Source organism: Lutjanus erythropterus, chromosome 24 (genome assembly GCF_056507025.1).
Source record: "Lutjanus erythropterus isolate fLutEry1 chromosome 24, fLutEry1.hap2, whole genome shotgun sequence".
Taxonomy (NCBI): Eukaryota; Metazoa; Chordata; class Actinopteri; order Lutjaniformes; family Lutjanidae; genus Lutjanus; species Lutjanus erythropterus.
This window is the reverse complement of record NC_139340.1, coordinates 6,773,364-6,797,048: the sequence shown is the minus strand read 5'-3', so window position 1 is coordinate 6,797,048 and position 23,685 is coordinate 6,773,364. Positions and strand designations below refer to the sequence as shown.

Sequence of the window (23,685 nt, the reverse complement as noted above, 5' to 3'; positions counted from 1 at the left end):
GATGATTATATAGAGGGGAATATTAATAGACTGGTAAGTATATTTTTACAGATTTGATACATTTAATATTGACCTTATGCTGCATTCAAGTCATGTGAAAGAAGCCGATGAGACAAAAGTAAGATGAGCGACTTTCCACAGTCAACATCTTGAAGTTCCTTCTCATCCCACATGACATGAATGTGACATTTGTGTTTTCATCTTTTTTTTAACGTCATGACAATGTGTTTTTATTCCTGTGCGGCGGTGTTGTTGTTTTGGGTGTGTGCTCTCCAGGAGACAGGTGGAGTGGGAGGCAGCCAGCAGCCTGATTGAGGGGATCTGCCTGACCCTGCAGCGGCAGCCAATCATCTCTTTCCTCCCGCACCTTCGCTCACTGATCAACGTCTGTGTCAACCTGGTATGGGAACACGGACACACAAGATGGCACAAATCCTCCTGTTTTATTGCTGTTCCTTGAATGTTTATGTGTGTGTTGTCAGGTGATGGGTGTGGTCGGTCCTTCCAGCGTGGCCGACGGGCTTCCTCTTCTCCACCTCAGCCCCTACCTGTCCCCTCCGCTGCCCTTCAGCACAGCAGTGGTCCGACTGGTCGCCCTGCAGATCCAGGTAGGCCTCGGTTTAACTCATCCTCACTGGACATCCATTCATCAGCAACACTAACAGCGCATTGTCTCATTCATCTCAGGCCTTGAAGGAGGATTTTCCTCTCAGTCATGTGATCTCACCATTCACCAATCAGGAGAGGCGAGAGGGAATGCTACTGAATCTGCTCATTCCCTTTGTGCTCACTGTCGGCTCTGGAAGCAAAGGTAAAAGCTTACAGAAATCTGTTTGTTGCTGCCAACACTTACTGTGATACCTGAGATATAAAACATAGAACCAGTCATGTCTTTTTTATGTTGTTGTTTGAGGCTCTTTGGTTGTTTTTATTTTAGGTTATTTACATTTCAAATTGTTAGAAACAGATAAACAGAAGTTGCTCATTATTATTTGGAAAAAGTCAGCTCCACAATTACTTCAACATAGTTTAAAGAGGTTGCCTCTACCTTAATCTGTTTCCAGTGCAAAACTCAGTGTTACTAGTTGGTAGATTTATGAAACTTTTTTTTTCAAATCCTAATTTTTCAATATTGCCCAATTAAAGAGGAAACGGAAGTGAGGTAAACTGTCTGAAGAGTTCATAAAGCTAGAGAGATGAGAGAGAAATGAGAGAGAAAAAGCACAGTATGAGATTGTGAAACTTTAAACATTAAATCATTTTGCTTTATGGGCAAAACAGTTTCTTTACCAGTTAATCATCAGTTAGAAAATAAAACATTTGCCTGATTTAACATGACTTCTGGCATAAACTACTCCCACTTCTGGTCTTCTATCCAAATACTGATACAGAGACAGGTTACTTTGTTGGTTGAACAGATACAAATGCAGATAAAGGTGAGATATGAAATGATGAGATATCTGTGCACCTCTAAAATATACATTATGCTTAATTGTAATATATATAATATGACAGCAACTAGGACTCTAAATAGTCTTGGCCTTTGTGTCGAACATGCATCTGCCTGGCTTTGAGGAAAAATGGTAGATGCTTTTGATTTAAGGAGTAGCTACATTATCCTCACTATGACTCTAAACTTTACCAGAAAACAGTTTACTGTCATGTTAATAATATAATATACATATAACACAAATATTTATAATGGTTATTATCCACAATTACATTTTACTTTCATTGTGTTTCATAAAACAGCCCTAAAAAGTTATTTTTGTCTGCTTGGTTTATCCTCCTTCTAGCTGTCTAACATACAACTCATTCTAACTTTGCCAGGTAAATTGTAAACACCGACTTGTTGTTCTTTGTATTTTAATGTCCCCTTGCAGACAGTCCTCACCTGGAGCAGCCTGAGATCTTTCTTCTCCTCCAGACGGTCATCAACATCCTCCTGCCTCCCCGGATCATCTCCACCTCTCGCACCAAGAACTTCATGCTAGACGCTTCCCCGGCTCACTGCTCCACGCCGGGCGACACAGGGAAGGATCTGCGCAGAGAGGGACTTGCCGAGTCCACCAGCCAGGCTGCGTATCTGGGTATGAAGGAGGAGTGACGGCATTTTACAGCCTCTCATGTTCATAACACGTCTCATTCTGTTTGCTCCTTCCTTCTGTCCCTCTGCAGCTCTGAAGGTGGTGTTGGTTTGCTTTGAGCGCTCATTGGGAAACCAGTGGTACCGGCTCAGCCTGCAGGTGAAGGAGATGGCTCTGAGGAAGGTGGGCGGCTTGGCGTTTTGGGACTTCATCGATTTCATCGTTCGAACTCGTATCCCTATCTTTGTCCTCCTGAGACCCTTCATACAGTGCAAGGTAAACCATCAGTGAATCTCTTGAGTGTGTATACGATTTGCCTGTGTGTCTTCAGCCACATTTCTACCCAAAGTGCCAGAAACTTTTAGTCCCAGGAAGTACTTTTCAAAAAATGAAAAGGTTCCCTCAGCTTGTTGTTGTTTGCATCACTACTGCGCTCCAAAGACCCACAGAGATTAGGAAAATAAGTCAGTAAGTTAGCAGAAATGCTCAAAAAGCATTTCTGCTAAACAGCAGTGAATCTTTGGGAGGGTGAAATAATGTTCCTTCAAAGCTTCCTAGTCCCTCCGAAAAGTTCCTGCAGTGGAAATGCAGTTTATGTCTTTCTTACTGGTGTGTTTATGTTTGTGTAGTTGTTGACCCAGCCTGCTGACTCCCAGGAGGAGATCACAGCCCGTCATCACATAGCTGACCAGCTGGAGCGACGCTTCATCCCACGCCCTCTCTGCAAGAGCTCCCTGTTTGCAGAGTTCAACAATGAACTCAAGATCTTGAAGGAGGCTGTGCACAGCGGCTCTGGTCAAACACTTACACTTGAAACAAAACTTCCATTTCTTGAATTTCTAACACTGAAATGTTCTGAGTGTTAACTTGACTGTAAATTTAAATTTCTGTCTGGCCTGCTCAAAACCCAACAGCTTACCAGGGCAAGACGTCCATCAGCACGGTGGGCACGTCCACATCAGCTTATCGCCTCAGTTTGGCCACAATGTCACGCTCCAACACGGGCACAGGCACAGTGTGGGAGCAGGACAGCCAACCTTCACGCCAACCTTCCCAGGACACACTCAGCCGCACTGATGAGGATGATGAAGAGAGTCAGAAACATTCCTGTTTTACTTTCCATTTTCTTCCATGTTTTACATTTGTAGAAATTCACACTTTACACTTTTTCCCTCCAGATGACTCCATGAGTATCCCCAGTGTGGTGAGTGAGCACGAGGCCTTCTTGCCCAGGATGATAGCGCAGCGCCGTTTCTCCAGCCACGCCACTGGATCAGCGGCCTCACAGCCTGAGGCCCCCCGCACCACCATGCTGCCCAGCCACAGGTAACACTCCCAACACACACACTTCTACATGGGCGCCTAATTATAGTTATAAGTGGAGGTTAGGGTCAGACAAGATTAGTGTGGGAAATAATTAATTGAATTAACATGTGAAAGTGTCATTTGTGACAAAATGTTTAGAAATATACATATTAGCAAGTTCCCTGTGTTCTCTGGGGAAAATATTACACCAAACTCCATTTAAGGAATCTGACATATTAACAATTCCTTACATATCCGTAAAAACACAATGACTCTAGAAACACAAGATAAGGAGGCACACTTTAACAGTCTTCTTGTCAATTCAGCATAATCTGAATAATCTTAATTCTGTATAATCTTTACATTTTAGATTTTGTCTTCTCAACTCGCTACCAGCCCCCATTGGTTAGCTGCACTGTTTTAGGGGGAGAAGACTGTTGGAACGAGAGGCATTTCAAAAATTAAGATTTCCAGACAGATACACACTGCAACACACGCACAAGTTCAAACAAGTTCAAAGTTTAACTCTTCTTTAAGTTTCCTTTATAGTCACAAACAGTGCTGGGTCTGCACACCACTGAGATCGAACTGAACCAATGAGTTTGTTTCTGTTTCCACAGCAGCGATGCCTTCAAGAAATGTTCATGTATGATTCAAATCTTGGCTTGTTTATGTAGATTTAAAGGGACAGTTTGGATTATTTGAGGTGGGGTTGTATGAGGTACTTACCCATAGTCAGTGTATTACCGACTCCCCAGTTTGGAGAGCCAGAGAGGACTACTGGTTTAAGAATCTAATAAATGTACTGCTGTGGACAGGGTCAGCAGCATAATGTGTTTTAGACATCTGACAAAGACCCACACTATATTTAGAATATTTTCACCACTTTAGCTTGCCATCAGAGACCCTTTAACAACTGGAAACCGCCGTTAGATGAGCAAAATACTGTTCTCTGCAAAGCAACCAAACTGGTTGCTGGTCTACTGCTGCCTCACTTGGTTAGTTTGTTTGTGTTTTTGTGTGACTTCGGTATTTTCAAAAGTTAGAGCCAATTAACCAAAGTCAGGAAAGACTTAATGAGGCAGCAGTACACCAGCTGTCTGATTGGTTTGAAGAGAGAGAGATATTAAGCTCATATAACAGGATTTCTGTGTTGGGAAAACTGAAAATATTCTACACTGAAACACTTAATTTTTTGTGGGGGTGGACCCTTTTGAAGTGGCTAAAACATCTTTTAGGTTAGCTTCCATGATATTACTCCTCTCTGCTTCTGCAAACTGGGGATGTGTCAACCACCGTCTACTGTAGTTTATATAGTGACTGTCAGAAAATCCCTCATACAAACCCACTTCAAATAATCCAAAATATCCCTTTACCATTTTAAACAGGATCAACCAGTCATACCCCACAACCACAGTCATTTTTTTCTGTATATCTCTGTTGATTTATAATGTTTTTATTCAACAGTCTCAGCATTGTGAAGTAGCTCTGACTCTGTATCTTTGGTAAAAATGAAGTTGTGGTCAGAGCCCTGTCTGGCCTCCCCACCCCACTCTCGGGGGACTTGACGGATCTCGACAACACTCCCTAAACTCCCATTCTCCTCCCCCCTCCGCCCCCCTTTTTACAGTGAACCCAATGTGCTAGATGAGTCCCAGGGCCTTCTGCAGGAGGGTAACCTCTCTAGGTACAGTGGCCCTCTCTCTGTGTGTGTCCCATTGGTGCGTTCTTGCATCTGTCCGCCCGCCAGTGGGAGGGGCATCGCCTCGGGACGGCCTCCTCTTGTTGGCCGCCTCGCCGTTTGATCACTCATCCACATCCAATCAAATCGCCTTGGCCCGCCACACCTCCCCCCTCACCCCCCTCACCCCCACTTACCTGTCTCTATCTCTTTCTGTGTGGGTCCAGTGTGCCTTGTCTCTGTCCCCTTACCTACCCTCCCCTACTCCCCTTTGAGCTCCACACTGACCCTCATCTTCTCAGCTCATCTGCTGTGCTATCCTAACCGGGCCCCTCCTACCCTAAAAGAAAAAAAAAAGGTGGGACCCCTCAGCCTCGGGGCCTCTGTTCCTCCTCTGTTAGCTGTGGGTCTCTACAGTTGATGTGCCATCAACAAAGTCAGCCTCTCTCCCATCGGTGCCATGGTGTTTCATACTGTTTACGTGTCTATCAGGCTTCTCGCTGATCAAATTGGGCGTCCTACTCTGGATACCAATCTGTAGGGGCAAGGGGGACCTGGGGTGGCAACCATAATCATAAAAGCACACTTTTCTTGTTTTCTTTGTCCGGTTTTGTCCAATTTTGCTTTTGAGAACATCAAATCTGATCTAGCCCTAATTCTTAAATGTGTCACACTGAAAAAAGGCACTTAAAAAAACAAGTTTCTTTTGTCAGCGTTGCTGCTCCAGCCCCTACTATCCCCTGTTGTGTTTTCAGTGTATGAATCATAGCAGCACTGTTCTCTTCTGCACTGTGATTGGGTGTCTTGTAACATACTGTGTGTGTCGTGCAGTGACTAAATCAGTAGAATAGCAGCGGCATTGTATTGTGGTCAAAGATGTGGTCAGTAAAAGCGAGGACAGCTGGGGGATAAGGTGGTCTCTTTACAGTGATGTATTTATCTGTGTTTTGTGTGTGTGTGTGTGCACATCTGATTGGTTTTGCCAGGGTTGCCAGTGTGCAGAGTGAACCAGGCCAGCAGAACCTTCTGATCCAGCCTCCATTAGGAAGAAAGCGAGGCCTCAGACAGGTGAGAACTTTGTGTTTTATGTAATGGACTGAGGATGACATTGATAGAAATGCCTAATTTGAAAGTAATATATATGAGCAATTTTAATGTGGGGAAAAACCTGCAAAATTACACATTTTTGCAAATTTATAAAATGTAAACTAAGTGTTGTCTAATGCAAGCTGAGTATGGGGGACCACAGGTGTCACAGACATAGTAAGCAAACATGCAAATTAGCCGACATGCCAGGTGACAGCCAATCAGACAGCTCATTATATCTCATAGCTAATTTGCATTGTTTTACCAATGCACGGCCCAAAGTGTTAAAGAAACCACCAACCACACAACAACGGTTTCTGACACTTGTGGTCCTACATATCAGAGTGTACAAATATGTAGGAAAATTAAATTGGATGAGCAGTTCAAGATAAGTGGATTTTTTTTCATCCACAAAAAAGTTCAAAAAGTTGAGGGAGACACTGTAAAAACATTTAAAAATGTATTTTTTAAATTGTTTTAGCACTTAATAGGAAACACAACACTTAGATACAGAGACAGACGTAATATATTTCATTTGGTTTCAGTTTTATTCAACATAGGGACAGATGAAAATTATCTCAGTTACTTCCAATTTACATAAGACTAGTTTTATTTTATACATAGTAAGAAGTTTGTTATTATGAAGATGCCACAGTCAAGAAAATAAGAAATTACAAATATTAGGATTTTTTAAAATATTTCTGCATTAATACATAAATAGAAAACTAAATAAATAATCAAATAAACAGATGTTCTGATTTGGATTAATTACTAAATGTCCTCTCTTTCAATCTGCATCAATACAGTCAAAATCTCATTTGTCATACTGCATACATCCTAGTAAATTCAAAAACACAGTATAGTTTGCATTAAAAAGCAAAGTTGTGTTATGAATGGAAATACAGCTGCTACTCTGACTACAAACCATTAACTGTGTTTCTCCCGCAGCTGCGGCGCCCCCTGCTGTCCATCCCCAAAAATGAACCACGCGGTCGATCCGGAGCGAGGCTCTCCACAACTCGCAGGAGCATCCAGCCCAAGAACAAACCACTGGGTAACAGCACACGTGCCTTCATCTGTGTGTGTGTGTGTGTGTGTGTGTGTGTGTGTGTGTGTGTTAGTGAGTACATGAGAGTGTGTTTGTGGAAAAGTGACAATGAAAGCACATGATTAAAAAAAAAGAAAAGTGAATTTCACTAAAAAACGGCCAAACTTACCCGACACTTCAGGTCAAGCACACAACAATCCAAATCTAGACTGTTAAAACCTGTTAAAAACAATTCTCCAATTAAAAATACTCGGTGTGTGTGTGTGTGTGTGCTGACTTGAAGTGACCCGTCCTCCCCACTCACAACCTCTGTCTTTGTTCCAATGCTGTTTGTTTTACCACCTGTCACCAAACTGACTCTTCTCACTCTGTTCTGTCTCATGCCTTTTTGTTTCGAAATAAAGAAACTTTATTGGACTGTGAAGGTGAGACACAACCCTTAACCCTTCCTCTCCACCCTGCAACGGCCCGCCCCTTTTTATCTGCAACCTCACCCAATAGGGCGCTCTGCATGTCTGTCTTGCATCCCTCCCGGTCCCTGCCTACTCCCCACCCCGTCCCTCCTGTCCCGTCCCTGCCTCCACTCTCTTTGGTGGTGCTGATGTGTTAGCGAGTCGCTGGCTGGAGTTGTCTTCTCTGTTTTGACCACGTGTACATGCGTGTGTGTCCACAGCGCACGGAGACCAAAAGAGGTCAGTCACCTTCACAGAGAGTCAAGGCCAGCAGCCATCCACTCCCACCACTGGAGAGCCTCCAGCTGAGGGCAGGAAGGCCAGTCCTGCCCTGTCAAAGTCCCCGACGCTGGAGGTTCCCTCTGCCTCGTCAGCAACAGTCACTGCAGACCTACACGGACCTACGAACACACAGGTAGGAGCAGCAGTGAGAGATGTAACTGTTGATGGAAACCCAAAGTTGTCAGTATTAAAAATAAATAAATATATGAGTAAATAGCAATTACAGTAACATTTCAAAAGCATTTGTAAAGTACTTAAATATATTGCAATACAGTTACTGATTTCCTTTTCAAAATGTAGCCAGTAGTCACTAGTCCAAATATCACAATATTAAAGTATTCAGTAGTATTTAGTGTACAGAAGCCCATTTCTGCCAGTCAAAGACAAGAATATCCCCATGGTAAGACATAAGTATGACATAAAAAGTCATATCTCCTATTTTCTTTTTCTCATAATTAGAACTTTTTATGAGAATTATGACTTAGATTTGACTGTTTATCTAATAATTGACTTTTTATTTCATCTCAGAATTTTGACTTTACCTCTGGGATATTTTTCTTTTTTCTTTCACTGGCAGAAAATCCCATACTAGTGCTACTGCACATTTTGAAAATGGAAAGATTTGGACTTTTTTTTGTTACTGACACGTCTATATTCCTAAAATCAACATCAAAACATTAAGGTGATAATTAGATGAGTTACGTCCTGACAAAGTGCTCAAGAGGTGTAAATATTTAAATCAGTTCACCTAAATTACAAAAAACATATTTTGCAACATTCTAGTGGTAGTCATGTAAAGTTTTTTGTAGTTTGTGTGAACTAGCCCTTTAAGTGTGGGGTCTTTTATGTTACAAGCTGAAACTACAAACACAACATGTTTTCTCCCTCAGGTCCCACCAGCAATCAGCAGTAAGGAAAAGAGGGAGCAGTGGGGCCTCCGCAGCAGCCTCTCGCCTCCCCCCTCCATCTCCCGCCCCTCCACCCCAACACCCCCCTCCCGAACATGCTCTCCGCTGCCCCTGTCCCGAACCTGCTCCCCTCTCCCCTTGTCCCGTACCTCCTCTCCTCTCCCTCCGCCACTCCCAGTGCTGGGAACGGCACCGGCCCCGGGCCCCCCACCGCCACCGCCGCTGCCTCCTGCCCCTCTCCTGCCTCCCCCGCCACCGGGGCCGCCCAGGATCAGAGAAAGCCCTGGGGACGAGGACACGACGGCACTCCTGCCACGCAGCGACACCTTGCTGCAGCTCAGTGAGGACGACGGCACAGAGAACCCCCTCCTCGCCCCGCTACTGTCCCCTCCCTCGCCACGCCGGTCGCCATGCCGATCACCTCTGCCCCTCTCCCCTGTCGACCTGGACCTGGATGAGTCCCATGTGTGAGAGGATTGTATTTGTAGCCCAAACCGAATGGATAACAGGGAGGCGGAGCTTCTAAACATTTAAAAAACAGAAAAAAAGTGCACATTTAGATTTTAACGATCTAAAAGTATTTAGTTTGAAAGGACAGGAATGTACAGACAGGAGACGTGTGGGTTTTTCTGTTTTCCACACTCGCCCCCTGCCTCTTCACGTGTGTCCACAACCCACAGACTTGATTTCTATTCCGTCATTTCTGTTTCCCCCTCAGCTTTGCCCTGAAACGAAAACACGCTCTCCAGAGGCTAGTTGTTTAGTTCTGAGTAAAGTTTCACTAAATGTAGGTGAGTCTACTTTTGTATCTTTTTAGTGTTGAAAATCATTCTCACAGCTTCATAACCTGAGAGTTGAATGTATAATTTAGCAGCGATCTACCTTATTGCTTCTCTCTTTCATTGTAGAAATCATGCTGGACCCTGAGATTAAAGATTTATTTTTTAATTATATTTATGTTACACAAAGTCTTAATAATGCTGGTCAACACTCTATTATTAAAGATCACAAATGGTTACTTAATGCCACATTTAAATGTATAGATATCTATGTCACAGATCTATATAAAGAAGCAGGATGCAGAATTTGTGTAAACAGTATATTAAGAGCTTCTAAAAGGTGAAATGAGCACCTTTTTATTAAATAAAGCAAATGATATACAATACAGAATATGTATATTTAACATTTTATGTGATCCTATGGAACAGGAGCAAGAAATAAGATTTTATATTTTAAAAGATTATTATGAGGTTTTCAGTGTGTTGATTATATTGTAAAAATGGAAAATAAAACAAGTCGAGTAAATCAGAAACTAATTTTCATGTGTCTGGAGAAGAAAAATTTTGATTAACTGACAATTTGTTTTTAAGGTAATTAGCTAAATCAAATCAAGAAGGGAAAAATGACAGCTAAACTCCTGCTAACACTAACTAGCTTAGCAGCATAGCAGTAACCTCCATCTTAGCTTTTGACTGTTCATGTGATTTGGATATTTAAATTACAGCTGTATCCAACATATTGAATTGCCAGATTTTTGGGACATTCACGGTGACTCTGACACAACAGAGTAAATAAGTCAAATTAAAGATTAGATTCAGACACTGACCCCAGCTACGCTAACGACGCTCCAAAAATGTGCAACACTAGATGTCAGACAAAATCCAGAGACTTGATCGAATGAATTGGAATGATTTCAGCCTGAGAAAAAAACAAGGAGCGCTCACTCTGAAGCTATTTCCAATGACCGAAATGTCCACACATAAAAATGACTTCAAGTTAAAGAATCTTCATTAATTTACATTGTTTCCAATATAACTTTTTATAGCAGACAAACTAAACTCGTTTAATTCCTTAAGCTATGGACTATTAATATAAAATATACTAAATTGCTGGGCACCACTTTAAATGAAGTGGCATTATCTTTGAATGTGTTTTGTCTGTCTTGTTTATTTATTTATGTATTTATTTTTTTCATTTATTGTCTCACACTATTGAGAAAACGCAGATTTAAACAGCAAATCCACAACTGACCAGTCAGTGTACGTCGTAATGCAGTTCAGCAGTAGATAAACCAGTCCTTGGTGTTACTACAGCTGACAGGACTCTTTGTGCAATCATAAAGTCAAACATATCCCATTAATTCTAATTCTGTGTGTTGTGTCTCAGCAGAATATTTGATTTGTGACCAAAGACTGTATCTTTATCTTGTGTTTCAGTGGTCGAAAACATCAGTATAACATTTACTCACTCACTTGTCACTTGTCCTGACGTTCCAGCGCTGGTCATGTTCTGTTTTTGTGTCTTTGATGTTGTCTGACGCTCACAGACTCCTTTTTATTGCGACTGTGATGAAGCGATGCAGTAGATGGCTGTTACCTCGTTGCTCATTCCATGCCTTAACAGAGAAAAATTAACATATTAATGTCTGTTGATATCAGCAAGTCTGTTTATATAAGTTTATTCTGAAAACCTCATACCTCCAACAGATCATGATCTCAAACACAACTATTTATTTTAAGATTAACACATTTTTTTGTATGTAAAATGCACCAATTTTATCTTGCTTTCTCTTAAAAGTCTATTAACTGATCATGTTACTGATGATAATAATAGAAACAATGATGTTAAATCACATAATACAGGATCAATATGTGCCATAATCCACACCAACGCACTGTGAGTGTTCTGTTATCAGCTGCTTCTGTCTACTGTATGTCAGTGCTGTATTTAACATTATTTCTTTTAACTATTTGTCTCACCGTTTGTGAAACTATTGTAATCATTTGGGTACATAGAGATTGTGTACTGTTTACTTATGCAGTGGGAAAAGAGAGGGAATTATATATAAACTGTATTCTTAATAAAAACACATAATACTCCCATTTCCCTAAATGTTTGACATTACAGCAGAGGAAATGTGGTGAGTAAATGTTAATTTTTCACAATGCAAAATGTATCTTAAATCCATGAAACAAACTATACTTGTACGTCATATTATTATAGAAGTACACAGAAGTTTTAAGTCAGAGGGCCACTGAACTGTTGAAAATTCCCTTTAAATGTAACGTGTCTGTGTCAAATTATGTCTTCTTTGTGCGAAATTAGAATAAACTACAATATATCAGAATATTTCTGGAATATCTAAATAAATGTTGTTTAAATAAATGATATTGTTTACACTGTTTTTTGGCTTTCTGTCCATTTCTAAGCACAGAAACAGCAGCACAGTATGGTCAGAATCAACAATATGAAACCAGAGGATCAAATTCTTCTTCCCACTCCTGAAACATTTCAGTTCTGTTGCTGTTAATGAGAACAAGATCAACAATGACGCCTGCTTTCTGCCTAGAGAGGTGGCTTAGTCCCCTGGCTGACTAACCACTCTTGAGATTTTCCAGGTTTTCTTTTCAGCAGCATGGATAACAAATCGTAGACCAAATAAATGAATTCAAAGTTTCAGGAATAGCTCACCAAGACAATGTGCACTGTCCTTAGGTATAGTCTGGGAACCAGAAGGTTGACTACCTAAACTAATAGCACAAGTTGTAAGAGGAAGGCTTCGGAGGTCGAAGTTGTGTGTTCAATCCTTATTACCCACACTGAATTTTGAAGACTGGAGTCCAAAACAAAAGAGCAAAAAACCTCTGAGAACCAATGCAAACCACTCTGCTCCAGTAGCGCAGGTTGTAAGACACTGGCTTGGGAGTTTGAAGTCATGGGTTCAATACTTATCACCCTCACTGAATTTTGAAGACCGGTATTCAAAAGAAAAAAGTGAATACCTCTGAGAACAACTCTAAAACTATCTGATCCAGTAGCCCAGGCTGTAAAAAGAGGGTGTGGAAGTTTGAGGTTGCGTGTTTGATGCTAATAAGACCCAAAGACTTTTGAAGGCCAGAGTCCAAAGAAAAAAGTAAAAAGCTCTAAGAACGACAGTTTTACCAGCTAAGTTAATAGTGAAAATTGTAAGAGGAAGGCATGGAAATTTGAAGTTGTGTGTTCAATCCTTATTGTCCACACTGAATTTTGAAGACTGGATTCCAAAACATAAAAGGATTTGACCATCTGCTCCAATGGTGCAGGTTTTATGAAGACAGCTTGGGACTTTAAGGTTGTGTGATCAATCCTTATGAGGCTCAGTGACTTTTGAAATTCAGAGTCCAAAGAAAAAAGAGAAAAGCGTCTGAGAACCAAAAGCCGACCGAACGACCCAATAGCTCACCTTTTAAGAAAGCGGTTTGAAAGCGTGAGGTCACAGGTTCGAACCTTATGCGACTCGGTGACTTTTGAAATTCAGAGTCCAAAGAAAAAAGAGAAAAGCTCTGAGAACCAAAAGCCGACCGAACGACCCAATAGCTCACCTTTTAAGAAAGCGGTTTGAAAGCGTGAGGTCGCAGGTTCGAACCTTATGCGACTCGGTGACTTTTGAAATTCAGAGTCCAAAGACAAAAAAGAAAAGCTCTGAGAACCAAAAACCGACCGACCGACCCAATAGCTCACCTTTTAAGAAAGCGGTTTGAAAGCGTGAGGTCGCAGGTTCGAACCTTATGCGACTCGGTGACTTTTGAAATTCAGAGTCCAAAGAAAAAAAAGAAAAGCTCTGAGAACCAACAGCTGACCGACCGACCCAATAGCTCACCTTTTAAGAAAGCGGTTTGAAAGCGTGAGGTCGCAGGTTCGAACCTTATGCGACTCGGTGACTTTTGAAATTCAGAGTCCAAAGAAAAAAGAGAAAAGCTCTGAGAACCAAAAGCCGACCGAACGACCCAATAGCTCACCTTTTAAGAAAGCGGTTTGAAAGCGTGAGGTCGCAGGTTCGAACCTTATGCGACTCGGTGACTTTTGAAATTCAGAGTCCAAAGAAAAAAAAGAAAAGCTCTGAGAACCAAAAGCCGACCGACCGACCCAATAGCTCACCTTTTAAGAAAGCGGTTTGAAAGCATGAGGTCGCAGGTTCGAACCTTATGCGACTCGGTGACTTTTGAAATTCAGAGTCCAAAGAAAAAAAAGAAAAGCTCTGAGAACCAAAAGCTGACCGACCGACCCAATAGCTCACCTTTTAAGAAAGCGGTTTGAAAGCGTGAGGTCGCAGGTTCGAACCTTATGCGACTCGGTGACTTTTGAAATTCAGAGTCCAAAGAAAAAAGAGAAAAGCTCTGAGAACCAAAAGCCGACCGACCAACCCAATAGCTCACCTTTTAAGAAAGCGGTTTGAAAGCGTGAGGTCGCAGGTTCGAACCTTATGCGACTCGGTGACTTTTGAAATTCAGAGTCCAAAGAAAAAAAAGAAAAGCTCTGAGAACCAAAAGCCGACCGACCGACCCAATAGCTCACCTTTTAAGAAAGCGGTTTGAAAGCGTGAGGTCGCAGGTTCGAACCTTATGCGACTCGGTGACTTTTGAAATTCAGAGTCCAAAGAAAAAAGACAAAAGCTCTGAGAACCAAAAGCCGACCGACCAACCCAATAGCTCACCTTTTAAGAAAGCGGTTTGAAAGCGTGAGGTCGCAGGTTCGAACCTTATGCGACTCGGTGACTTTTGAAATTCAGGGTCCAAAGAAAAAAGAGAAAACCTCTGAGAACCATAAGCAAACTAACTGACCCAATAGCTCACCTTTTAAGAAAGCGGTTTGAAAGCGTGAGGTCGCAGGTTCGAACCTTACGCGACTCAGTGACTTTTAAAGGACAGAGTCCAAAGCAAAAGGAGAAAAGCTCTGAGAACCAAAAGCTGACTAACTGACCCAATAGCTCAGGTTTTAAGATGATGGTTTGGGAGTCAGAGGTCATGGGTTCAATCCTTATAAGACTCAGTGACTTTTGAAAGCCAGAAAATAAAATGAAAACCTCTGACAACCATAAGCTGAGTATCTGATCTAATAGCTTCAGATATAAAAGGATGTTAGACAGTGAAGGTTCTATCCCTATGAAGCTCAGTGACTTTTGAAGGCAAGAGTCAAAAGAATAAACGGAAAACCTCTGAGAACCTACATGCAACTACCTGATCTAATAGCTCAGGCTGTAAGTGGATGGTTGGGGAGCCAGAGGTCATGGGTTCAATCCTTATGAGACTCAGTGACTTTTGAAAGCCAGAAAATAAAATGAAAACCCCTGACAACCATAAGCTGAGTATCTGATCTAATAGCTTCAGATATAAAAGGATGTTAGAGAGTGAAGGTTCTATCCCTATGAAGCTCAGTGACTTTTGAAGGCAAGAGTCAAAAGAATAAACGGAAAACCTCTGAGAACCTACATGCAACTACCTGATCTAATAGCTCAGGCTGTAAGTGGATGGTTGGGGAGCTTGAGGTCGTGGGTTCGATCCTTATCATCCTCAGCGAATTTTGAAGTCCAACACCCAAAACAAAGACTAAAAAGCGCCCGGAGAACTAATCTCAGTGTGAGGGGTCGCTGGTGGCGCAGTGGATTCGATAACGGCCTACGGTGGTCAGCAGGCGGTGCACTGCCTGGTTCGAATCCCGCTGCGGCAGTAGGGGCCCTGATCCGTGGGAGGGGGCCGTGCCCCCCCCGAGGCCCTGGAGAGACAGAAGGAGAGGGTTATGCATTAATTTTTTTGGCATAAAAAAAAAATAAAAAAAACCCCTATAAAACAACAAGCTCATATTGACTTCTTAAGTTGAAGTTTAACTTGGTGTTTTTGTCATGTCTGACAAAAACACCAAGTCAAACACATTCAAGTATTTTCTCTGACAGCTAACAATTCTTAAAGTGTAACTTACAGGTTAAATAGAAAAAGATTTATCCATAATCTTGTGTAAAATGACACCTTTAAAACTTAATTTAATGTTTTTTAAGAGCCTTGCTCCAACAAACCGAATTTTCCTATAATTTTTTTGTCTTTATGTCCAAACAATCTTAAATTTAGTGTCATTTTACACAAGATTATAAACCATAAATCTCATTCGGACATTTAACCATGTAAGTTACACTTTAAAGCAGTGGTGCCCAACCCTGGTCCTCAGGGACTCCTGTCCTGCATGTTTTAGATGTTTTCCTGCTCCAACACACCTGATTCAAATGATCAGACTGTTGTCAGGCTTCTGCAGAGGCTTGATGATGAGCTGATCATTTGAATCAGGTGTGTTGGAGCAGGGAAACGTCTAAAACATGCAGGACAGTGGTCCCTGAGGACCAGGTTTGGGCACCACTGCTTTAAAGGGACAGTTCACCCCCAAATGAAAAATACATATTTCTTCTCTAGCCTGTAGTGCTATTTATCATCTAAATATTTTTGGCCTGAAATATCAGAAACATCTGCCTTCTCTCCAATATAATGGGACCGGACTAACCCTGTGGTACTCAAAGTGCCAAAAAATACTCAGCTGCAATGTCTCTTTACAGAAATCATCACATATTTGCTCAAAATAATCCAATGATCATCATTTCTACAGTAGAGTCTACTGGAAAAACTTTCAAATCTTTCAAATACATTTTTTGGTCCTTGCAGCACCACAAGTCAAAATGCTATTAAGTCCCATTACATTGAAGTGAAGGCAGACATCTCTCAAGTCAATATCTCCAAACTGATGAAACTCTGACTAAAACAAATTAGGCAAATAAACAACACTACAGGCCAGGGGAAAAATACGTAAGTGAACTGTCCCTTAAAGCAACACTTTGAGCTAACACAGTGGTTCCCAAACTGGGGGGGGTGAATAAAGTGAAGTTAAATTAATATGATTTATGTAAGGGAAATCAACAAACGAGTTTTCTGATCATATTTCACCAAAATATAACTTGAATACTTTTTTTGTTTTAAATCAATCGTTTTCCCAATAATTGATCATGATTGATAATAATTGTGGGGTGGGGGACATAAACTTTTTTAGGCAGAAAAAGTTTGGGAAACACTGTGATAACAGATCATTCAGCTTCAGTGTAAATTCTCTAAAACCTTTCACATATTACTTTGTGTAGTTGTTTACTAGTTTAAAGGAGCAGCATGTAAAATATGGCCACTAGTCAAAGGTAACTCCAAACACAGAGGTTGCACAGACATGAAGCTCTAAGGAGGAGCAAGAAAGAGTCCAGGCATCAGAGAGTCAGCAGGGAGCCAGAATGTTTAAACATCTAACATGGTGGATTGAGATCTACATTTTCAACCAAACCAGAGATTGTTATTGTTGAACGGTGGAAAGACAACGCAACACGTTTTTGGTGAGTTTTGTTTTGTTTCTGTCAAGTTTTGTTTTGTTTCTGTCAAGTTTAAAATGTATTTTATGAACAAGTTCATCTCATGCCTACCATCCACTAAAAGATTTTTGACTTCAGCCTGACACCCTCTCACACCTAAAGACAATTTGTCAGAAATCACAGATTAAGATCTTGCAGGGTCACAAAACAACAATTAGATTCCCAAAATATTGAATATGAATTTCCACTTCCTCAATACTTTAATCAATACTTTATCATCACTTTGATCCTATTCAATGCAAAATCTCATTTCAATAAATCAGAAATTTCCAATCATAAAGATCATTTTTTAAGTTTTGAAAAAAAAATCAAACAATGGATTCATCCTGTTCTGCATCATTCAGTTCTGTATTTTTTGAATAAATAAACTAAGTAACTAACTAAAGTTTACTTATGCTGGTTGCAGTGAAATAGAAAGGGAGGGAGGGAACAAATTTACAAATTTACTATTTACATGTTTAGAATATCAAACTATTTAGATATTTACCATCTCAAACTAATTATTTCAACTTTTTTTCTGATTCTTTCACAGAATTATTTTTTTTTATATGGCATTGAGACAGAAGCTCAAACAGACTATTTAGATGTTTACAAGCTGTAGGATCCTGATTTAAAGACAAAAAGTGAAAAAAACTCACTCACACTAAAATAACTTCATATACAAAGAAAGTTTGACTCCCTCTGCTGCAGCGAGTGTGTCCTTCTGTCACACTGACTGCCTGCACTCAGCTCGAGAGAGGGAGATGTCAATCAACTTCACTATTTGTACGAGCTAAGACTTACGATAATATTAAACATGTTTGATTTTACTAGGAAGTCTAGACTGGAAAAAGACTGACAATCGACAATTTGGACTGAGTTTTAGGACCACCTCACACCCGACGATGAGGATGACGGGGTCACACCTCGACTCCAGCAAGACTCTCGTGATGTTGCTCGACACTGATAATCTGTCTGCGACAGGGAGATGGCTTCAAAAATTGTTAGGTTTAAGGCTGGAATTAGTTTGGTAAAAGACAGAAACTTCAATTCATTTCTGAGTTTATTTTGTTTATTTGTTAGACTAAAAAACTCAGAGAGCTTCTTCAAGTAGCAACCTCCTTTGACATAAGGTCATAACTGCTATTCTTCACAGTCTATTCAAGTAAGTCCGTTTTTTGAATGTTTAAATTGAAATACTGGCCATATTTTACATGTTGCTCCTTTATTCTACAGTTGAGGACAAAATTATTAGACCCCCTATGAAACTTAGTTTTTGTCAAAATTTTCTTTTGTGCTTGTTTTTTTTAACAGAGCAAGGAATTTTCAACATAGTATTTCTAAACATGCTAGTTTTCTCATAAATTATTTCTATTTGCACACAATAACAGAATTATTTCAGAAAAACAAAAATTCCCAGGGTCAATATTATTAGCCCCCTTAAGAAGTGACCTTTTTATTGAGCCATAGCACAAACCACTGTTGTGTAATGATGAGCTCATGCCAAAAACAAAAGAAATCAGTTTAGACTTGAGAAAGAGAATTGTTGATGCTCACAAAGCAGAAGAAGGATATACAAAGTTATCACTGTGTTTTCAAGTGTCAAGAACTGGAGTGAGAAGTATCATCAAGAAATTCAAAGAGAACCTATGAAAGACTCTGGAAAGAAAACTAGTGAGAGATGTGTCTAAAGACCGCAGAACAACTGCCAAGACACAAGTGAATGATTTAGTCATGAATCGAAGTCTCAAAGAAGACAATCACTAGAGCCCTGCACAGGAATGGACTGCGAGGTTGCAGACCAAGAAAATCTCCACTTGCTTATGTTTGGAGAAAGAAGGGAGAGGCTTATGTCCCCACAGTGAAACACGGTGGTGGGAGTATTATGCTGTGGGGATGCTTGAGTGCGTTTGGAACTGGGAATCTGGTCAAGGTGGAACGAATCACGAAGAAAGAGGATATGTGAAGATTTTGAAAGAAAACCTCAAGCGGTCAGCAGCAAAACTGGGTCTGGGCCGTCGCTTTGTCTTCCAACATGACAATGACCGAAAACATACGTCGCTCCTGGTGAAGGACTACCTCCAGAAGACCAAAGTGAAAGTTACTGACCAGCCTGCACAAAGCCCTGACTTGAATCCCATTGAAAATCTGTGGGATGAACTGAAGACCAAGGTCCATGTCAGAGGACCATCAAATCTGGAGGAGCTTGAGAGATTTGCCAAAGAAGAATAGGCTGGGATTCCTCAGGAGACGTGTCTGAGCCTTGTTGAAAACTACTACAAACGACTACAGGCTGTTATCCAGCAAAAAGGATAGACAACTGACTATTAGCATCAAGGGGACTAATTATTTTCACCCTGGTAGTTTTTGTGACATAATTTTGTTTGTATGTGCAAAGTAAAATAATTTAAGCATCCAAAATAAAACTAGGACGTTTGGAAAAGCTGTGTTAAAAATTCCTTGCTCTGTTTATCAGCATTTGGGAAATACTTAAAAAAAAAAAAAAAAGAAATTTTCATAGGAAGGCTAATAATTTCATCCTCATCTTATATGACACTCAATTTAAAATATTTTGTATGCTTTCAACACAATGCCTTCAACATTTAACACAGCAGCTGGTAATACTGAGAATAAATATCTTACCAGAGAGAAGATTTTTGCTTTGTTGTCCAATCGTCCAAGATGTCCTCCAGTGAGGCTGCGTATCTGCAAGTGTGAGATAAATAAAAGTCTTAGAGGGATAGTTCAGATTATTGGAAGTGGGGTTGTACAAGATACTTATCAATAGTCAGTGTAATTGTTGCAGTAGTTGGCAGTCGGCACATCCGAACATTGGGGAAGCAGCAAAATGTATTTCAGCCACGTACAAACAGCTCACCTAAAAAACAAATCAGTAACAGTTAGGGATGTAAGGATGCATCAAGAGACAGACATGAAAAATGAATCGCCATGAATGCCATTTTTAAAGAGCAGAGCTCATAATCTACTTTCACTTCTGACCGTACGAGACCGACCCGACACATGAAAAAAAGGTATGCGTGCTTCTGACAGAACTGGTTGGATATATCTGTGTGTAATTTTGCACACTTCAAATGTCAGAAACACTTTGATTCTGTTTCCTGCACCCACAGTAGTGTCAGTGGGACGGAGGAGCAAGATGGGAGGAGGTCAGTCTATTGCCATTATTTCTTATTTTTGAATGTTTAAACTGAAATTCTGGCCATATTTTACATGTTGCTCCTTTAACTTAGATGACACTCAATTTAAAAGAAAAATGCTTTCAACGCAATTCCTTCAACATTTAACACAGCAGCTGGAAATATTGAGAATAAATATCTTACCAGAGAGAAGATTTCCACTTTGTTGTCCAATTGTCCAAGATGTACTCCAGTGAGGCTGCGTATCTGCAAGTCTAAGATAAATATGAGCTTTAGAGGGATAGTTCAGATCATCTGAAAATGGGTTGTATGAGATACTTACAATAGTCAGTGTATTTGTTGCATAAGATGGCAGCTGGCACACCCCAAAGTTTGGGAAAGCAGTAAAATATATTTTAGCCACCTATAAAAGGCTCAGCTAAAAAACAAATCAGTAACAGTCTAAGTGTACTATATTTAGAATATTTTAACCACTTTACCCTTTGACATTTTAATACAATTAAGCTTGTATGTGTGTTTTCAGTATAAGTGCAACAATTAATCGATAATCAGTTTTTAAATGATATTAAATATTAAATATTTATATGTACAGTCAGCATGATCACTTAAAAGTGAACTAACCTGAAGTGTCCTCTATGGTTCCCACACACAGTGTTCAGACCAGACCAGTGCATCTGCAGCCATCTATACAATCAAACTCAAAATAAATAAAGTCATAAGAATTTTGAGTTGCATTAATTTCAGTTTCAACATGTTGAACACATTCAAATCAAACTTGGTATATGAAATAAAAAGTGGACCATTATTGCATTTCATTTATTTTGTCGGTTTAAAGGAGCAGCATCTAAAATATTGCCACCTATTGAAGGTAACTCCAGTCAGAGGGGCAGAGATGTGAAGCAAAGTGGAGTGAGAAGGTGGCCGGACATCCGACAGTCAGCAGGGGGCCAGAATATTCTCACATCTAACATGATGGATTAAGATTTATTTGGTCGACCAAACTGGAGCTGATTTTGTTTTGTTTCTGCTAAATTTAAAGTGTGTTGTCTGAACAAGTTCATAAGATTTTCAATATCACACATTGGTTCAAATGATCAGGCTGTTGTCAGGCTTCTGCAGAGGCTTGATGATGAGCTGATCATTTGAATCAGGTGTGTTGGAGCAGGGAAACATCTAAAACATGCAGGGCAGTGGGTCCCTGAGAACCAGGGTTGGGCACCACTGCATTAAGATTTTGCAAAGACTGGGCATCTTGTCTGGTCACTATTTTCAAGATAACAACTAAAATCCCAATATATTGATTCTGAATTTTCACTTTGTTTTGTATTGTTACAATTTTTTTTTGTTTGTTTGTTTGTTCATTTTGTCTTTTTAAAAAATATATCCTCTTTCCTCCACTTTGATCCTATTAAATGCAAAATCAAAATCTAATCATAAATCATCCCTTAAATTTAAATTCTGGCCAGAGCTGCACAATATATCGTTTGAGCATCGTCATCACAATGTAGGAGGCAAATGAACTAAATGTGTTCTCATCTAATTTCAAGGGTACCTGACACACACTGCGCGCAAACAGTTTCTTAATCAGTTTGCCACAGCAGACCACACTCCTGCATATGGAGTGAGTCACAAGATCAGTGCAGGTTAATTGTCCACAAGATGGCAGCAGTGCAGCATAACATAAAGTGCTATTCAAGTCATCTGGTGAAAATTCCTGTATTTTTTCATATTGCAATATATATCGCAGGGTTAAAAAAAATTGCAATGTCAGTTTTTTCCAATATTGTGCAGCCCTAATTCTGGCCATAATTTACATGTTGCTCCTTTAACCAAAAAGGCACTCAATTTAAAATAATTTGTATGCACTCAATATTAAATATAGCAGCTGGTAATACTGAGAATGAATATCTTACCACAGAGAAGATGTCAGATCTCAGTTGCTCATCATCCAAGACGTCCCTCATTGAGGCCGTGTATCTACAAGTGTGAGACAAACATAAATTTTAAAGAGAGAGATAGGATCATCACAAGTGCAGTTGTATGAGATACAATCAATAGTTAGAGTATTACTTACAGTGGATAGTGGTTGGCACACCCCCAGTTTGGAGAGGCCAAGTCATGTGCTGTTGTGGACAGAGTCAGCAGCAAAATGTATTTAGACACTTTAAAAAGGGACACAGAAAAAATGGAACAATATCGGTCTGAGTGTATCATATTTAGAATATTTTCATTGCTTTACCTTGCCATCAAACAGTCATTATATAAGCCAAATATCTCTCTCTCCAAAACAGTCAACTACATTTGGAAAAAAACAAAAAAACAGTGAAATGAATGTTGGCCCTTTAAAGTAGCATCCCAGATTCTCATCAACTCCATCAGATGCATACACAAACAGTTTTAGCTATTCCCCAAGGCTCCCTGTCTCACTTCCTGGTTTAAAAAAGGCCGGACTACTGCTGAAGCACTGGTAATCTTTCTATTTTTCGACAGAGTCATTAAATAATGTTGCTATCACCAAATCACGACTATGCTGTACCCCTTCTAAATTAAAGCTAAATAGGAATTATGATTTAAAAATATATATGTGATTAGCATTAAGAGAACTCTGAGCAAAAAAAATAAAGACTTCTCACTACAACTATGCTGTGAAATTATAAAGATAAACAATAATTCCGATTCATTTGATTTTTTTCAAGTTTTTCAACCTGTTTTTCCTTTTTTTGTTTGTTTTTGTATTTTTAACATGTATATTTATTTTTTTTTACATGTTTTTTCAAAAGGAGAAAATGAAACTGATTTTTCATTGTGGGCTTGGGTGATAGAGAGGCATCAGTATTCAACTAAAATCAGACTGTTTCATAACAAGTTCAAAACTGCTTGTAGTTGCTTTAAATTTTGAAAAAAGTTTAAAAAAAAAACAAAAAAAAAACAGAATAGTGACATTTACAGCAATATAAAGTCAAAGAGGAGTGTAAGGGGAATATAAATATATAATAATTCTCTGAGGAAAAGTGAACTGCAAACCACACCAACAAATGGTCAAAGATCTAAATCAGTGTTCCCCAACCCTGGTCCTCAGAGCTCACTGCCCTGCATGTTAGATGTTTCCCTGCTCCAACACCTGATTCACATGATCAGCTCGTCAAGCCTCTGCAGAAGCCTGACAACAGCCTGATCATGTGAATCAGGTGTGTTGGAGCAGGGAAACATCTAACATGCAGGGCAGTGAGTCCCTGAGTACCAGGGTTGGGGAACACCGATTTATATACCATATGAATTCTTAGGAAAAATCCCACATAAGGGCCTCAACTATTGAAATTTCTTCTTACAAGCCACTTATGCAGTTTTAACAAAGATTCACCAATGTTTTATGATGTCAGATCTGTCAGCACATTTGAGTGCTGTCATACTGTGGAAAATAATTTGTAATAGCATTTTCTTCAATTCCAAAGTTGTATTATTGGACATGATTTCAATTTCGAAAATTATT

At 40.0% G+C, this 23,685-nt stretch overlaps 1 protein-coding gene and 2 long non-coding RNA genes across 4 annotated transcripts in view; 1 reads left to right on the top strand and 2 right to left on the bottom strand.

The window, feature by feature from the left end:
* Positions 1-9,320, top strand: part of unc80 (unc-80 homolog (C. elegans)) — a 54,949-nt gene extending 45,629 nt beyond the window's left edge. The window contains exons 52-64 of the mRNA XM_084713352.1: positions 277-400; positions 483-608; positions 688-811; positions 1,884-2,090; positions 2,179-2,363; positions 2,717-2,882; positions 3,002-3,181; positions 3,266-3,413; positions 5,023-5,079; positions 6,060-6,141; positions 7,108-7,213; positions 7,881-8,074; positions 8,832-9,320. Coding sequence (XP_084569478.1) covers positions 277-400; positions 483-608; positions 688-811; positions 1,884-2,090; positions 2,179-2,363; positions 2,717-2,882; positions 3,002-3,181; positions 3,266-3,413; positions 5,023-5,079; positions 6,060-6,141; positions 7,108-7,213; positions 7,881-8,074; positions 8,832-9,320 — 2,188 coding nt within the window. The remainder of the gene's footprint in view (positions 1-276; positions 401-482; positions 609-687; positions 812-1,883; positions 2,091-2,178; positions 2,364-2,716; positions 2,883-3,001; positions 3,182-3,265; positions 3,414-5,022; positions 5,080-6,059; positions 6,142-7,107; positions 7,214-7,880; positions 8,075-8,831) is intronic.
* Positions 7,497-11,419, bottom strand: LOC146304600 (uncharacterized). Of its 2 annotated transcripts, none has more exons than XR_014769251.1 (2): positions 11,098-11,419; positions 7,497-8,060 (listed from the first exon to the last, which is right to left on the bottom strand). It is a non-coding gene; the product is annotated as an uncharacterized LOC146304600 (long non-coding RNA). The 2 variants fall into 2 exon arrangements; XR_014769250.1 differs by having other exon boundaries at positions 11,102-11,419.
* A 9,371-nt stretch (positions 11,420-20,790) lies between these two features.
* Positions 20,791-22,459, bottom strand: LOC146304599 (uncharacterized). The gene is made up of 3 exons (XR_014769326.1): positions 22,270-22,459; positions 22,109-22,172; positions 20,791-20,892 (listed from the first exon to the last, which is right to left on the bottom strand). It is a non-coding gene; the product is annotated as an uncharacterized LOC146304599 (long non-coding RNA).
* Positions 22,460-23,685: the final 1,226 nt, after the last annotated feature.